Genomic DNA, 18,441 nt, shown 5'->3' with positions numbered 1-18,441 from the left:
AATTGAAAGATGGTATGTTTTTTATAAAGAAATTATAACTCCAAACGTCTACCAACATAGCGGGCGTAACAGAATTTTGTTCTCTTCACAGTCACACTGTCCTGTTCAGTTTTCAGTATTGAGGCGAGGGTGAGAGTCGATCGTGATTTTGTATATGTTGTTGAGTTGTTTTGTTTATCAGGAGGTAAAAGACAATACTTTGATCCGAATCTGCAGTTTCCGTTGATTTGGCCTCTGAGGTAGATGAAGGTGGGTTCCTGTTATTTGTCTGAAATATTCAAATTATAAGATCTTTGTAATTCCAATTTCTAGTCTCACCCGTCATGATGTTGGAAGTTACTTTTCTAGGCTAAGTGACCTACAGTACTCATTTTTCAGTTTATGACCTGAAATAATGGTATTGAATAATCATTTGTTGATCTCTCATCTTTTTTCTTATATTACGGTTTCTTTCAATTTAAGCCACGAATGACTTGAAGTTTTGACTAAATCCATCTTTGTCATACAACGGTGATGGAGTACGGTTTTTGTTGTATAACCTATCATTAGAATCGGAATAGACAAATAAATGTGTCATTCATAATTTTAAGCTCCTATTATTTTTTTGTTTTCAATTTTGTATCTTAGAAGATTTCGTTATCCAATTTCTATTCCAGAAAATTTATTGATGTAAAAGTTGAATTGGGGTTATAAACATAGTACTGTTGTATCAATATCAGATTGAGCAACCAGTTTTCTAATAATTAGTTCAATCAGCTTCCCATTACTATGTTTTAATCAGAACTATAAATGCCCTTGTACAATATTATTTTTTTGTGTTATTAGCTTGTTACTAAAATGATCCTCTCAAGTCAACTGTGTTGTAAGCCTGTAAGTAACTGGGGGACAGTTCCGTATTTTTTGTTCCTATTATCGATATTGAAAATATCAAATATAGCACCAATGATGATATTGAATAATAACAAACTATTGCTATTCAAAACCAAAAACCTAACCTAACCTTTTAATTTTATAACATTATTAAACAGAACCTTTTAAGCTACATGGATATTTACTTCCGTGTCCCGAGACAGATAGTGTTGATCATGCTATTTGGGAACTGCTGATTGTAATGCACTGTGCGCATAAAATTGTCTGTCCCTTTACCCCAAATACAAGCATAGGCTTTATTATATCATCAAAAATGTAATAATGCATCAAAAATCTTTATTCGTGTTGCATGGAAAACATCTTTTACGTGCCAAGTCAAAATCAATCTACGACGCCCCTCTCTTTTACTCATAAGAAACTTGGTCGTTAGTTTTGAATGAGGTATTTTTGTAGTTTGAATATGGCGAAAAAATACACTTTTCATTAATATTAACAATTTTTGTTTGCCTAGTAAGTCTTAATTATTGAGTATACAAAAGCTGATATTTTCAAGTTATGGATCCGATTTTAAACATGGTCACATACATTTTCTTTGTTGACACCAGTAAGTGTTTTCCTACAATAAGTCCGTTGCAATCTGCTAAAATTAGTTGTAGCCTACTTAACCTAACCTAAACAATTTTGAATTAGATTCCCACACAACAGAAAAAGTGACCGGCACAAATAATATATAATTTGATGAGTTCTGATTGGACTGTTCCCACTCACTAAGGCCTAGCGTATATGAATAAGCCTATTTGAATTTATTGAAATTATATTCCTACTGTACCGGTCATTTTCAATGAATTCAGCTTATAGTCGGGGAGGGTAGAGAAGGCAATTTACTGGTGGCTGAAGCTTTTCATTACGTTGCTTCCCATTAATTTCCATTCAGACCGATGTTTTGTAAATGGAAAATGATGAAAAAAGACGTGATTTAAATTATTGGTCGCCCATCTCTTCTCTCCCCGTCTATACATGTTGACACCAGTAAGTGTTTTCCTACAATAAGTCCGTTGCAATCTGCTAAAATTAGTTGTAGCCTAATTTTCCTAAACGAATAAGCTGCTTTTAGCTGAATCCAGTGAAAGTGACCGCTACAGTAGGAATATAATTCCTATAAGTTCAAATTAGATTATTCATACACGCTAGGCCGTGCTGAGTGGGAACAGTCCGATTGTGGATTACCACATAGTCTATCAGTGACAGTGAAAATAGAATTACTAATAGTATGAACAGACCCATTAGAACTTGGGCCCGGTTGCACAAAAGCCTGTTAAATTTTAACCGTGATTAAATGCAAGGGAATAATATTCTTACTTTACCGGTCACTGTGGGAATGCAGCTTAAGGGTATAAATGACAGCGCTTGCTACGCGTGGTCGCCAATTTCTCTTTACAACCGCTTCACTATGTTCTGACACATTTTAATAGGTGCGTTACTTTTCCACTCTCTCAACTCTTAACTACCTTCTCTGATCACTACCTCCGCAAATATAGCCGTAGAGCATTTCTGTGACGTCAGCACAGGTAGGGCTCCTACACCAATGAAAACACTAGCTGATATATAGTGAGGTCCACGTTATAATCACAGTATTTGATCAACTTTGGTTTTGCTATCCTTGTCTATCATTCGATAAAGCCGGTGGTACTATCCTTTTCTAGTTCCACAACGATGACAGATATGTTTTTGGCAGTGTAGAAATATAATTAATAAATGCAGATAATCGGCAACGCTATTCTCCTATCTCTATCTACTGCCATTATAACGTGGACCTCACTATAGATCAACTGAAATCAACGAATTTTTATTGGTGTAGGAGCCCTACCTGTGCTGACGTCACACGAATGCACTACGGCTTTGTTTACGGAGGTAGTGCTCTGATACGCTACCTTCGCCGCTTCTCTATGCTTGGATCGTTATCCACGTACAATATTCATAGATCAATGTGTAATGTTTCTCATTATTTAAATGTTTATCAGAGATTGACAATGGTGTAATAACCGAAACCGGTCTTTCCAATTATCAATAAATCAGTGGTTTTTTGACAATTTCCTAGTCTTTTTCATGCAATATGAATAATTACCACAATATCAACTTCTCAACTACACAAAAAGTGTAATGTTTCTTTAGCCAAAGTAGATGGAAATCTAATTCGACCATGCAGTGAACTTTTATAAAATAATTTAGCCAACCCTTCCATTAACCAGATTCTGTTTTAACTTGCATTTTGTCTTCAACGTCACACTTAACTTCATTCCAAGTAATTTTGCTGACGTTGCATTTGAGTGCTGTGTGTTGTTTGGTCATTTATTGAATGTTTGTCTGTTGTCAGCTTGAGTGGCTGAGAGAGCAAGAAGTGTTGTTGTAGCAGTCAACACTGTTGTCACTTTGGTTGTCAATTAATATGCTGTCAAAAGCTTTCGCCGATGAAGAAGATGGTGAAACGTTGGCCTATTTCATGTCAGCAAGTAAGGAGAAGAATCATAGCACTCGGTTGTTGCCGTTTTCCTAAAACACTAGTGTGTTGTTGGCGAAAGAGTTGTTGTTGCTTCCAGTTGAGTTTTTGTTCGTTTTGCTAGTAATACATTATTTAACCTGCGCTTTGTATTTCCTATCTTGACATTTCACTCACTTCCGTATTAAACCTCTATTGTTAGTTGAACCTTTCTTTCATCATCTCGAGTCTTTGTGACAACATGAACTGACTCTCATATCTCCTTAATTTACAAGATTGAAGAGTAAAGATTTTCACTGAAATATTTGTAGAATATGAACTGACTCTCATATATATTTAATTTACAAGATTAAGGCCCGGTTGCACAAACGCCGGTTAAATTCTAACCGTTATTAATTTCACGAGAACCAATCAGAGAAGGCCTTTTAGAAAATACGGCTTCTCTGATTGGTTCTCGTGAAATTAATCACGGTTAAAATTTAAACGGCGTTTGTGCAACCGGCACTAAGAAGTACGGATTTTTCACTATAAAACCTGTTTAAACCTACAGTTAAAAGAAGAACAATTCGAAAATAGTATAATTGAAATTGAGATGGCCTCACAAAATCTTTGAAATAGCCTAGCATGTATTCATGCAAAATCGCTTTTGAGCTTCTTGTAACCGTAACCATATTTATATGAAAAGAGAAAAAAGGTTTTATGAAATTGTTCACGAAATCTTTATTGTATGTTAGTAAGCAGAGTTAAATTGGTCCTAGTCATCTAGTGCTTTACTTGGTCAAACACATATAAAACTTGCGTTGGTTAAAATATATTTTTCAAAATATTTCAATCAACATGGCCCAGTAATATAGGTACTAAACTACAGAAAAATCTTTATATTAATTCATGCTTTGATTGACATTTTGACGTTCAAAACCTAACAATAGTGAATTCAGTTTTTCCTCTCTGTTGAACTCTCCCCAATTTACACGACTTAGAAGTATTATCTATTGAGCACATGTTTAATTTTGCGTTCAGGTTTAGAGTTGATCTGACCAATAATATATAGTATATATTATATAATATATCTATATAACGACTTGTGACTCTTAATTGATTAAATAAATAATTCAGCTAAAGTTAACTTCAGATAACCAGTGAAACATCCCTTAATTTACAAGCCAAATGTGAGATTTGATTACTTTTCGTTGTTTTTTCTTTCCAATATATTATTAACTTCATGAGCTTTCTGTAGCTTTCATCTTGCCAATTCGAGCTTTTTTGATCTTACAATCTTAATCAGCTTTGCAGATTTGTATTGCATAAGTCAGCATCGATTTATGTAGGCCAAATGTCTTGCAATTCAGCAGCCTTAATTGCCAGCCTAAACTAGAAAACATTATCATTTCATCACAATTATTGTTTAGCTAGTACGTTGAGTCTGTATGTAATTGTGAGACTTTTCATAAAATGAAGATTCGCTTGTGACTATAAAATAAAAAAAAATATATCACTTGTGATATTTGTGCAGATCCTGAATTCGTTGATTGTTGAATAGAAATCCTGCAATTTTCCAAGATGAACGATAGAGTATAGATAGGCTTTTTCATGGTAACGTTGGTTTTTTTTTTAGAAATTATTTAAATTGCCAAATTGGCTAGATTGTGAAAAATTTCTGTGTTAGTTCCATTCATTATCCATTTGATAAGACAGATTATCTTTCGTGAGTATTTGGTGTTTTCGTCAATGATTTCATTGGTCTATCTTATTCTTTCTGCAATATTCTTTTTTAATTGAATAATTTAAAAACTTAATATTATGTAGTAGTTGGGTGTTTGTTAAAGAAAGAAGAAGATGAATTTGAAGAAGAGGACAGGAAGAATAAGAAAGAGAAGAGGAACAAGAATAAGAAGTCGGAGAGACCGAGTTATTGTGCTATCTAGAGACTCGTTATCACAGTATAGAAATTGCCAAAAATTGTGAAGGATTTTCCTGAAGAGGATTCTCATGTACAGCGACAATATTCTTGGCAGATGGGTGTCCAAACATTTGCCGAATTTACAAATTTCAAAAACTTGCATTCTTTAAATTTGCTTACCACATTGCGATCAGTCCTCTCGGTAGACTGGTTATTGCCACCGTAAGATGGGCACAGACCTTTATTGACCGAGCGAAGTGAGGTCTAAGATTCAAGTCGATGGTTTGGCATTTTTTCTCTTAATGTTTAAATGTTTATATGTTGCGCATTACGGCAAAACGCGGTAATAGATTCTCATAAAATTTGACAGGTATGTTCCTTTTTTATTGCGCGTCGATGTATATACAAGGTTTTTTGAAATTTTGCATTTCAAGGATAATAGGAAAAAGGAGCCTCCTTCATACTCCAATATTAGAATAAAAATCGGACTATAGAATTATTCATCATAAATCATCTGACAAGTGATTACACAGATGTGTGGAGAAGCCAGTCTATTGCTGTATTTCCATAAGGTCTATAATTTCAATTAGGTACTTGTGGATGAGAATACTGCGTGAGGTCTACTGTTCACAGAACTACTAGTTATTATTCTGATAAAACAATAGTTCATCATTTGTACTGAACTGGTTTTTGGACGCTACTGCTTTCCACGGTAATTTGGAAAGACATACCGAATAAATGAGAAACCAATTTGTCACTTACAGAGTTGTAGATACTGAGTTTACTAAAGACTGGTGTAATAACCAAAACTAGTTTCTCATAATTGTTTTAGTAAACCAGTTGTTTTACAATATCAAGTCCTGGTTGCACAAAAGCATGCTAGATTTTTATCATGATTAAATGCCACAGAGATGGCGTTTTTGAAAAGAAGGTTCCTCTGATTTGTTATCGGAGCATTTAATCACGGTTAAAATTTAACAGGCTTTTGTGCAACCGGGCCCAAGTCTCAACTTGTAGCTACAACTATACGGCCGCAATCAGTAGACAAAATTAGGAAAACCCTATGTATGTCTAAACTAGATCGACCGTTTGTGGATTTATAGATTTTCAATTATTTTCTCTCAAATAGTGTTCATGATAGTCTCAAATTTTGCCAATTGTGGACTTTTGTTGCAGACTCGTGGGCGTTGAACAATTTGCATTGTTATCGAATGAATGTTGGATCCATGCCACAAATAGTTGATTAGGTCCACCACCTTCTTATCCATTGTTGTTCAGCATCTCTGCAATTTATCTGCCCAATATATTGAATCAGTTTTTCCACGTTTGCTCAAAATTCGATTCCTCCCAACGTATTGTAGGCCTACGTTTGCTCTGTAACTCCACGATATTCAGTGTTTTCCGCTTGCAACAATTTCAATCAAAACTGATTTCTTGTTGTTCAATTACTGCTCTAATCTCAAATAAAAAAGTGAGTTTGAATGTTTATGAAGCCAATACTCTATTGTGCTGTAATCTTATTAATCTATGTTCTAACTATGTATTATTTCTATTGGTAAAAACACTTCACTTATATTATGGGCTAGGGCCACTTTTGTACAAATTGATAAAAACTTGTAGATGTGGCGTAACGTTTCCAAACCGGGCCCCCCCAAAAAAAATTCCGGGCCCATCTTCTAAAATCGTACCACCGTTCTCCAGCCCCCTTCTCCCTTAAATCCCAATCATTAAACTCTAATGTGAACGTACATCTTTCATGAGTGAATTACATATAGGGTATATATGTTCAGGAATTCAATGGGAAAATAATTTCTTTCCTCCAATGCTTACTTGAAGATAGTAAATAAAGATAACGATCTACTTTAGAACCATTCTGACAATCTTTGTTTGAATCAGAGAGAAAAGAAGTAAATCTTATCTATATGTAAGTGGTTTGAATAGTCTCAGTCTGGATTGTCTCACCGGATGTATAAATTTTAATGATTTGTAAACAAACAACATTCCTAATTTTTCAATAAGGAATGTTTGTTGCAATAAGCAATCTTTGTTTGAATCAGAGAGAAAAGAAGTAAATCTTATCTATAAGTAAGTGGTTTGAATAGTCTCAGTCTGGATTGTCTCACCGGATGCATAAATTTTAATGATTTGTAAACAAACAACATTCCTAATTTTTCAATAAGGAATGTTTGTTGCAATAAGCAATCTTTGTTTGAATCGGAGAGAAAAGAAGTAAATCTTATCTATATGTAAGTGGTTTGAATAGTCCTAATTTTTCAATAAGGAATGTTTGTTGCAATAAGCAATCTTTGTTTGAATCAGAGAGAAAAGAAGTAAATCTTATCTATAAGTAAGTGGTTTGAATAGTCTCAGTCTGGATTGTCTCACCGGATGTATAAATTTTAATGATTTGTAAACAAACAACATTCCTAATTTTTCAATAAGCTCACTACCAGCACACAATTATTGAAGCTCTGTCAATGGAACTATAATTATTATTACGAGTAGATTTGAACAATGTTTGTTTTTCTTTCTTGCCTTATTCATTATTTTCTACTTGTATTCTCTTGATATTAATTTATAACCAGACTGATAACATTTTTCTATTGCATATTAAATTTCTTCTTACACAATGAATGAAACCTGTCATTTTCCACAATAAAACTTATTCTTTTTTATCAAAAGTTACTTCCATGATTATTTAATTTTTCTTTTTAAAGTATGCAATATTTAATTATCATTTCGGGCCCTAACCCGGGCCCCCTAGACCGAATAATTTTATTTTTTCAGAAAACCTATATTAGCCTACATATTATCCGGGCTCTAGCCCGGGCCCCCCGCGCCACGGGGGCAGCGGGGGTGTACGTTACGCCACTGACTTGTAGTACCCTTTATTATTAAAAACTTTAAAAAATTTAACGACTAGTTTCTACTCCACATTTTTCGCATATACGGCCAGGTTCTTAGCGGCAGCTAAGATTAAGTTTGCAGCTTGTGTAATGTCACGTTTTTTGGAAAAATTGTCACGTTTTTTGGAAAAAATGCCACGTTTTTTGGAAAAAATGTCACGTTTTTTGGAAAAAATGTCACGTTTTTTGGAAAAAATGTCACGTTTTTTGGAAAAAATGTCACGTTTTTTGGAAAAAATTTCACGTTTTTTGGAAAAAATGTCACGTTTTTTGGAAAAAATGTCACGTTTTTTGGAAAAAATGTCACGTTTTTTGGAAAAAATGTCACGTAAGGCCAGTTCTTGATTCTTGCCATAGGTCAAATTATTCATTTATTTTCTACATTTTAACTTGAAAATAACCTATGGTCGAAAATAGTCGTTGAAATATTTTAAAGTTTTTAATAATAAAGGGTAGTACAAGTTTATATTGTTTTTATTAATTAGGCTATTGATTTGTGTTTCCAAAATGGTTTAATCTTAATAGCACTTTGAATTAGAGAAAACACGCACTTTTTGCAGTGACTATCGTTTCGACCTTTTTGATTATCGTGTCTCACCAGAAAATGACTCAGCTCAATTTCTTCAGTCTGATGATGCAGCCCACACCAGGTCGAAACGATCGTTACTACAAAAATTATGCCTGCAGTGTTTTTTGAATAAATTTAATAGTGGGAAAGAATGGATACACACCACAGTCTTTCGACTTGAAAGAATTGAAACTTGAAAAGTTTTCCTCCATTCTAGTGTTTTTTGAATTAATAGTGGGAAAGAATAGATACACACCACAGTCTTTCAACTTATTCAGTTCGAAAAACCTTTTTCCTCCATTCTAGTTTAAAATCCATTTATTCCCTTTATATTTATGCAGAAACTTGGAATTATGTTTCCTTAATTTTCGTAATATTGTATTTGTTATGCATTTATGGGCTATTCTAGTAGGACAGGTATTTATTGCTATTATATCAACTAAAAATAGATTGCTTTTTCGCTGTCATTATGTAATTCATCGCTAATGAACAAATAATATACAGTGCGTTCGGAAAGTCGCTGTGCAGTGGAATTGTGACTAGGGAAAAATGAGAATGAGGAGGAGGAGGTGAAGAGATGGAGAAGAAGATGAAGGAGAAGAACGAGGAGGTGAATGGGGAGGAGGATGGGAAGGATGAAGAGAAGAAGGAGATGAATGAGAATGGAAAGGGGGAGGAGTGAGTGGAGGAGTTGGAGGAGGAGGATGAAGAGGATAAGGATGAGTAGGAGTAGGAAGAGGAGGATGAGGAGTAGGAGAAGAAATAGGAGGTGATGGAGAGAAGGAAAAGGAAAGGAGGAGGAGTTGGAGGAAGAGGAGGAGGAGTGGGAGGTGGAGGAGCGGGATGATGACGTGGAGTGGGAGGAGGTGGATGAGAAGGAGGAGGAGTAGGAGGAGGGGGAGGAGTAGGAGGAAGAGAAGAAGAAGAAGAAGAAGAAGAAGAAAGAGAAGGAGAAGAAGAAGAAGAGGAAGAAGAAAAAGGAGGGAACCAACCTAACCGTGAAACTATTCCCGTCATGTCACTTGGTGCACAGGGACTTTTCGAACGCACAGTAGCTTATCCGAATTTTTTAATTTACAAATTTAGCTAGTTTTAAATGCTTGAGCCTATGATTAGATTTTTCTAATAGTTATGCTACGAATTAAGTGTCTCAAAAATTCAGTAATTAATATTATGTTAGCTAACTACTAATAAGTTATCCTGATATCATGCAAATAATCTCTTCTGGAATTTAAAATAGGTCTAGACTCTTGGAGGATAGCAATAGGATAGAGCTGTATCTGTAGAAGCGTTTGAAATCTTTGTCTGTTATGTCTAGAAAGAGTGAATTATTCATGAAAAATGAGCAAAATAGACGCTATTTGTATATCAGGATATATCTTTTAATTTGCCTTTCAAAGTCAAACCTCAAAACATTTTTCACAAATCCAGTTTAGACTTGAAAATACACGTGAGAATCTGATAAATGGTAATCGACTCACATGTGAGAATCTCATACATGGTAATGTACTAGAAATGAGAGATGTAAATTGTAATGATTATGTAAATTGATGTAAAAATATACCTGGTCGATCTGTTTTCTCGGAGTCATGACCTGATAGGTACAGATTTGTGTTGGAAAAGATGTCCAAAGTTCATTGGTTCAACAAGGGAATCGCGACTCCAAAAAGGACAATGTTCTTCTCTGTATTTTCTTGCATGCATCTAAAAAACCTAAATGATGTTCTATATTTCTTGATTTCTTTTAATTTTAATCATCTCTACTAAATTGATTTCCTGAACTTTACCCTAGTTCATATACCAACATATTCAGAAATATAGAAGTGTCAAAACATATGCTATAATTTCTCAATTTTCATTCCTTATTCATGCTTTAAAAATGATTCTTCTTTGAAATGATTAAAAGAGGAAAACAGGCTCAGACCGAAATCATTCACTACCCAAATTTTAGCAAAAATTACATTCTTCTAAGGAATTTTTCAAAATTTCTATGATTTTTTACATTTTTTGTTACGTCCTTCTCTCAGTTCTGAAAGCAGTGTAACCTGTTTCATGTCATGTATACCAAGCTTTCCGCTTTTTTAAAAATCTTTTGTATTCTTTGAAAGATTATCATTCAAATTTCAAATCTAATTAAATAAATAATCATTTTATTTGTTCACGGACCAGCCATACAAATCCAGAAATACAGTTAAATAGAGATACATGCACAATTATTCTATAATTCCAACAATAACATCCAATAGAAATGAATTCTATAGTAAAGTGTCATTGCAAATCTAATTAGATTTCTCCCATATTTTACTGTTCTTGTTATTATAATATCATATCAGCAATAATGATCAATCATTTCTATTGCGTTGTATTGTTTAGAAATGTTCTATATTTGAGGGGTGAGCTTAATGTTGTGATTTGTTATTTTTTCAGATACCAGTATGTCGAGGAATCACAAGGATAAATATGAGAGTAATACTACAAGAAGAAATCATATTATTATGTCAGCCGAAGAAGCGGCTACTGGGAAGAAAACTCATTGGTCGGAGTTGGAGATAACAGGTAAACAAAGGACAATAGTGGAGGCCATTAGTGGAGGCTAGTAAAAATCCCTCAATTGTCCCGGTGTGATGGCGTCCTGTCACTAATGGAGGCTAAAGTAGTGCTAGTATAGAAATAGAAAGAGAAAGAAAAATAAAAATCTCAGTACCTTTTTGAATTATTTAATCACAACATGTTTCGTGAAACATAATTCAATAACATGATCAATAATTTGCTGGAAAATCATTTTTTGAATAACTTTAAACCATCTACACTCAGGGACAATAAAAAAATATTTTCTGAATAACTTTAAACTTATATATATGCATATGCACATAGGCCAAAATTAGAAAAAGAAAAATAATTTTACACTTAATATTTCAAATACCAATAGAATTTAGAACATTCTGGAGCCACTGACACGCATCTTCTCCAGCATCATGGAGGGCCGACAGCCCTCCATGATAGGAGTGTTGTGGACACTCAGATATTAGGTGGTTCATTGATTGGATTTGTCCACATTGGCACAGAGGATCAGATGTGTATCCCCATGCTGTCATCAGTTCAGCACACCTTCCCACCTGTGAACCGGTTGAGGCCACACCACTCTCTACGTCTCAGCTGGGTGCCAGGAACAATGTCATTAGGGTCATCCAATAATTAAAACTTTAAACCATCTACACACAGGGACAATAAATACTAGCACTATTTATCAGATTTTTATTTTTCTTTCTATTTCTATAAAAAGTATCCCTATACAGAAAAGAGATAAATAGTGATAGTATCTATTGTCCCTGTGTGTGGATGGTTTAAAGTTTAAAGTTATTCAGAAAATAATTTTTTATTGTCCCTGAGTGTAGATGGTTTAAAGTTATTCAGAAAATGATTTTACAGCAAATTATTGAGGCGTTTTTCCTCTTCCGATATCAGTTTATTTGTCAAGTAATTATGTAGAAAATATCAATAAATATATTAATTATGCGAAGAAATGAATAAATGTGTTTTAATTGTCACAGAATGTAAATTTACATGATAGACAACGTCATCATTTGTCAAGTCAATAATATTATATAGGTCCTTATTATATATATAAGTCCTATATATTATATAATATAATATAATTTTTTGATTCAAGTAAAATTTTTAATATTTTTCTGTGATTGTGAAGGAGGATTTTTGTTTGGATTTGTATTTTGAAATTAATTAATCAGATAAATTCAATATTATTATAGTACATACATTTTTTGGACTCAAAATAGTGTGTGAATTAAGTTATCATTTACATAACCTCTAGACTGTGTATTCCAAATTAAGGTTTAAAGCAGTTTTGGGGAATGCCTGTTGTTTTTGCCTTTATTGTATCTATTGTCTATGAATAAATGAAATGAAATAGGTAGAGGCAGTACTGACTAATCATATCCTTCTCCTTTTGACTTTCACGGTATAGGCATGATTGCCTGTTCCGATCTTTAAAATAGCCTTGGAAATTAAAATTGATCAAAAATATCATTAAAATTTAACTTTATGATCGTGTCTATGTTTTAAGACCACCTTTCCCTTGGTCTTCCAACTTCTCTCTTACCCGCTGGATTATGGTTGAGTGCTTTCACAGGGATTCTCCCGGTTGGCATTCTGTCGATGTGCGCTTTCCATCTATTTCGAAATTTTTTAATTTCTTCATTCAGTGGCTCAACCTTAAGCTCCTCTCGAATGTCCTCATTTCGGAGTAGATCCAATCTTGTGCATCCCTTTACACTCCTTAAGGTGCGTACAGACTGTCGCTCTGCTCCGCAACCGAACGTCACTCCAGCAGAGCGATTGATGATCGACCGGCGAGCAACAATGGTTCGACCGGGGAACGCGAGAAGATCTAACATCTTCCGTAACGTTCATGATGGGTGCGTGGGCGGTGCGACTGTGGTTCGATGGTGGTACGAGGGCGGTACGAGGGAGGAGCGTGCTCGGTGCGGGTTGGAAGCACGAATATGTGTACGCAGCTTTAGAAAGCGCATCTCAGCCGCTTGGATTCTGCTGATTTCTTTTCTACCTAGTACCCAAGATTCGCTTCCATACGTCAACACTGGCATAGCCATGGTCTTGTAGAATTTCAGCTTTGTGACTCTCCTTACTTTATTTTTCAATGTTCTATGAATTGTTCCACAAATATATTGGATTTTTTTCAACTTATTGGAAATATCTTCATCTTTTTCATAGGTGAGAGTAAAACTCAAGTAAGTGAAGGCTTAAACTTGATCCAAGATTGAATCTCCAACCCCAATTTTTGTTCGGACTGGCCATTTTCCCTTGAAAGCCATCACTTTTGTCTTTGTAGCTGAGATTCGAAGGTCATACTCCACACATATTTTTGTAAATTGATATATGGAGTACTGCAGGTCGTCCTCTGTTTCCTGTATAAAGGTGCGTACAGATTTACGCGCCGCGAACATGAACAATTCACTTTTAATCAGCTGATGCCAAGCTTTTTATATCTATATCTTATACCGTTTCTGTAAAAATAAAGATATAGTCAGCTGATTAAAAGTGAATTGCTCATGTTCGCGGAGCGTATATCTGTCCGCACCTTAAGAATTTGGTCATCTGCAAAAAGAGGTGTATTCACAAAATACTCGTGTCCCATCATTATTCCCGCATTCACCTTCTTACTCTATTCTTTCAAAACTTCATCTAAATACAAATTAAACAGTGTTGGGGAAAGGCTACATCCTTGTCTTTTTTTTTCAATTCAATTCTTTTTATTTGCCATCAATACAATTTACAAAAAATTATTCAAGAAATTCATAGAAATAAAAATAAAACATAGCTTACAATCAAAACAAAAATTATAAATTAAATATATTTAAATCAAAATCTATCTATCAAAATCTGTCTCAATCCTTTGTTAATTGGAATTTCTTTCGATAATCAATTAGGCGTTTGTATCACTATTGTTGATGACAAATACAAACTTTTTATCACCTCAATCAATTGTCTTGGGATTCCATAATTTCTGAGTATCTGCCACATATTTTTCCTACTAATCATACTAGTAGTTCTGTGAACAGTAGACCTCACGCAGTATTCTCATCCACAAGTACCTGATTGAACTATAGACCTTATGGAAATGCAGCAATAGACTGGCTTGATAGAAACTGTAGACCTTATGGAACTACAGCAATAGACTGGCTTCTCCCACTACCTCCGTAAACAAAGCCTTAGTGCATTCGTGTGATGTCAGCACAGGAAGGGCTCCTACACCAATAAAAACACTAGCTGATATAGATCAGCTGAAATCAACGAATTGGTGTAGGACTCCTACCTGTGCTGACGTCACACGAATGCACTACGGCTTTGTTTACGGAGGTAGTGCTTCTCCACACTCATCTGTGTAATCACTTGTCAGCTGATTTATGATGAATAATTCTATAGTCTTATTTTTACTCTAATATTGGCCTATGAAGGAGGCTCCTTTTTCCTTTTATATTATCCTTGAAATGCAAAATATCCAAAAACCTTGTATATACGTCGACGCGCAATTAAAAAAATAACATACTTGTCAAATTTCATGAAAATCTATTACCGCGTTTCGTCGTAAATGCGCCACATATAAACATTTAAGCATTCAAACATTTTAACTTTAAGGACGTTGACTTGAATCTTAGACCTCACTTCGCTCGGTCAATTAATATACATAATTATTTTTCACAGTTATACATACATTTAATTATATCTTAATTATGTAATCTATCTTAATATTCCAATCTATAGTGTTTTAGTCTTTATATGGTGCCTCTCTTATTAAAATTTTCTTCACTTTAAAAGCGGTTTACATCTTCTTTTTTCAGCTTAATCGTTTGATTGGTTGGCAACCTTCCATCCAGATCTGTACAATGCTACTCTCTTCCATTGTATATAGTTTATAGCACCCAGATCCTTCGTCATTTGTCTTAAATACTGTAGCCGGGGTCTCCCACGACTCCTTTGTCCATAAACTGTACCTTCTAGAAAACTTAATGCGTTGTGTCTTATTATGTGTCCAATCCAAGAATGTCGTCTGTCCCTGAGAAAATTCAGAAGAGATCTCATTTCCCCCGCCCTTTGGATTACCTCCACATTTGTGACTCTGCCAGTTAGAGTCACAAATATTATTCAAAATATTATTTATTTTGAGCATTCGCCTCAAACACAGTTTGAGGTCAGTGTCGTCTAGTCCTGAGACCATCTCGTCTAGTCGATTTTCCTGAGAAAATTCAGAAGAGATCTCATTTCCCCCGCCCTTTGGATTACCTCCTCATTTGTGACTCTGCCAGTTAGAGTCACAAATATTATTCAAAATGTTATTTATTTTGAGCATTCGCCTCTAACACAGTTTGAGGCCAGTGTCGTCTAGGACTTGTAACAACTGCTGTTCTGACTCGGTCTACATTTTCCAGAGTACGAACTGAACGGCGAAGACCAGGTGGTTTCTTTTTCATCACAGAACCAGTACTTCTAAACGCTGCAACCCGTAGAGAGTTAGTGGGGAGGATATTTTTAATATTCTTTCCGAAGAATGGACATTGATATGTCCAAAGCTCCGCCAATTTATGTAGATGCATAACAATATAATTATTATCTATAGCTATTATATTACAAATTGCTTTTTCATATCATATACAGTTCAATAATTATTTTCTTAGTCTATATCATGTAAATTCATCTATAATTTTGCTGTATTGTAAGCTATTGTATATAAGTGTATAAGACAGTATATATTGTAATCTACATAAATAAAGTACTCAATCAATCAATCAATCAATCAATCAACCCGTTAGAGTACAGTATTTCGATCAGGCACTGCAACTCGACGTCCAACTCTAAAATATTGACGGAAAAGCGTTGCACTGTGACTACAGATTCATTTGTTTCTAAAAAACTGCTCAACAGCGAACAAACTATACTGTACGTTCCAACGCTCCATTGCAACAGAAACGGCAAAGTATGGGTCGTCTGCCAACATTCGTTCAAGTGCAATACCCCTCCCGACGCCGAGTAATATCGGTTCGAAAAACATGCGTTTCTTCTGTACCACTTTGTAAAATGCTTCCAAGATATTCAAAATTTCAACTTGCTTTAGGGCGTTATTATCTAATTTAATGTACGGTTTTACATAACGATTGAATGAAACCGAGTAAATAATTATATAGTTTTACTGTCATTCAAGGATACAGCTTCTGTGAAGAACTGTGATGATATCGATGTTATATCATCAGTTTAACAGTCAGAACAGTAGAAGATTTAAGTCTATAGTAACGAAATGGTTAAAGGAGAGAGCATTTTACTCGGTTGAAGAAATGTTGAACTGCAATGCCTATCCATAATATTATTGTTCTCAATTGCTTTAACTTTGATCTGTTTTCAGATTATGTGGCTGTGTGAATTTATGTATATTTCCTTTTGTATATGTACTATAGTGTGGTCCACATTATAATGGCAGTGGAAAAAGATAGAAGAATAGCGATGCCGATTCTCTGCATCAATTAATTATAATTCTACACTGCCAAAAACATGATTGTCATCGTTGTGGACCTAGAAAAGGATAGTACCACCGGCTTTGTCGAATGATAGACGAGGATAGCAAATCCAAAGTTGATCAAATACTGTCATTATAACGTGGACCTCACTATATATGTATAATTATGTTCAATTGACTTTTGTCCATGAAACCAATGTTTGTTTATGACAATAATAAAGATTTGATTTGATATTTTAAGCTATTAGGCTCTTGAGCTATTCTCATTTCTGGTGGCATAACATGTGGCAAATGATAGCTATGTTCTGTTGATCTCTGTTTGTAATAACGCTTGTTGTTTGATTATTGTTTGTGGTTGTGTTTTGCAGGAAATGTGAAGACGCTTAGTCCACAGCTGTGGCAGTTGTCATACCTGACAGCTCTGTACATGAACGACAACTCGTTGACCCGGCTGCCGGGTGAAATCAGTCGGCTGGTCAATCTGCGCATGCTCGACCTGTCTGGAAACAAAACTGCGCAGTCTCCCAACTGAACTGGGAGAACTTATCTACCTCAGGTCAGACATCTTTGAATGAAAACGTCACAGATATTGACAATACCTCTGTATTATTGTTTAGAAAACACACAACATGTCAGTACTGCACCCAGGTTTCATGGCAAACCTTTCACATCTCCAACCCTGAGGTGCTTACTAACGACATGACATGTGTGCTAGATGAACATGTGTGTGTACACACATGCTCGTCATGTATGTTGTGTCATGAGCGAGAGGCTTCGATCAAAAAGCAGCTGTTTGACAGCAGCTTCTAACATAAAATAAACAATAAATAAACCATTGGAAAACTACAAATTGCAATGATACAAAAGCAATTTAACCTTAAAACAGAGCAGCAAAGAAACAATAAACAATTCTCCTCAGTTAAGTCCTGTGTAATTCATTACATCTCTGCATAGTCCACAAACTATATGGCAACGGAGTGGAGTTGGAATAGGATAGTGCCATCTGCTTTGTCCAATGACAAACAAGGATAACAAATCAATGTTATTCAGACGCTGATCTTATAACGTGAATCTCACTATATGGAGACGTCAACTAGAAGTTGGCTTTCTGCATGGAAGAAGTTAAGAATAAGTTCCAGACAGAACTAATCAACTATATTCTGGATAAAATAAGTTGAGACTAGTACAGTGTTGCCAAATTTTGCGAAATTTCAATCTTTTTTCATGCCAGCCAATTTGACTGTACCGTATATAATATCGGGGACCGAACTCTGGAGTACAAAAGCATAAAAAATTTATTACGAAAGAAGAAATTATAATAACATTCATAGTTCATACAGAAATGTTCTATCTAATCGCAGTAAATTGAGATTTATTCAAAGAGGAATCCAAAAATTTCCCTCACAAAGGCCCGATTGCACAAAAGCCGGTTAAATTTTAATCCTGATTAATTTCACGTGAACCAAATTAGAGAAGACCATTTCAAAAAGATGGATCTACTGGAATTAATCAGGATTGAAAATAACCCGGCTTCTTTGCAACCGGCAATAAGTACCTGATTGAATGATTACAAAAATTGAACAGCTGAGTCATAACTTTGACACAGTGCCACACACATGAACTCGCTCACTCACTTCCATCATCAACAGACGACGA

At 34.9% G+C, this 18,441-nt stretch overlaps 1 protein-coding gene across 1 annotated transcript in view; it reads left to right on the top strand.

Annotated features, from left to right (window-relative positions):
* Positions 1-98: 98 nt before the first annotated feature.
* LOC111058186 (CCR4-NOT transcription complex subunit 6) overlaps positions 99-18,441 on the top strand; it is a 312,139-nt gene continuing 293,796 nt past the window's right edge. The window contains 5 exon segments of the mRNA XM_039419678.1: positions 99-249; positions 3,245-3,380; positions 11,169-11,297; positions 17,154-17,293; positions 17,295-17,341. Of these exon segments, the coding sequence (XP_039275612.1) occupies positions 3,317-3,380; positions 11,169-11,297; positions 17,154-17,293; positions 17,295-17,341 (380 nt within the window). The 5' untranslated portion in view covers positions 99-249; positions 3,245-3,316.

Source organism: Nilaparvata lugens, chromosome 1 (assembly GCF_014356525.2).
Source record: "Nilaparvata lugens isolate BPH chromosome 1, ASM1435652v1, whole genome shotgun sequence".
NCBI lineage: Eukaryota > Metazoa > Arthropoda > Insecta > Hemiptera > Delphacidae > Nilaparvata > Nilaparvata lugens.
The sequence above is the reverse complement of the archived record's forward strand: the minus strand, read 5'-3'. Positions and strand labels throughout refer to the sequence as shown.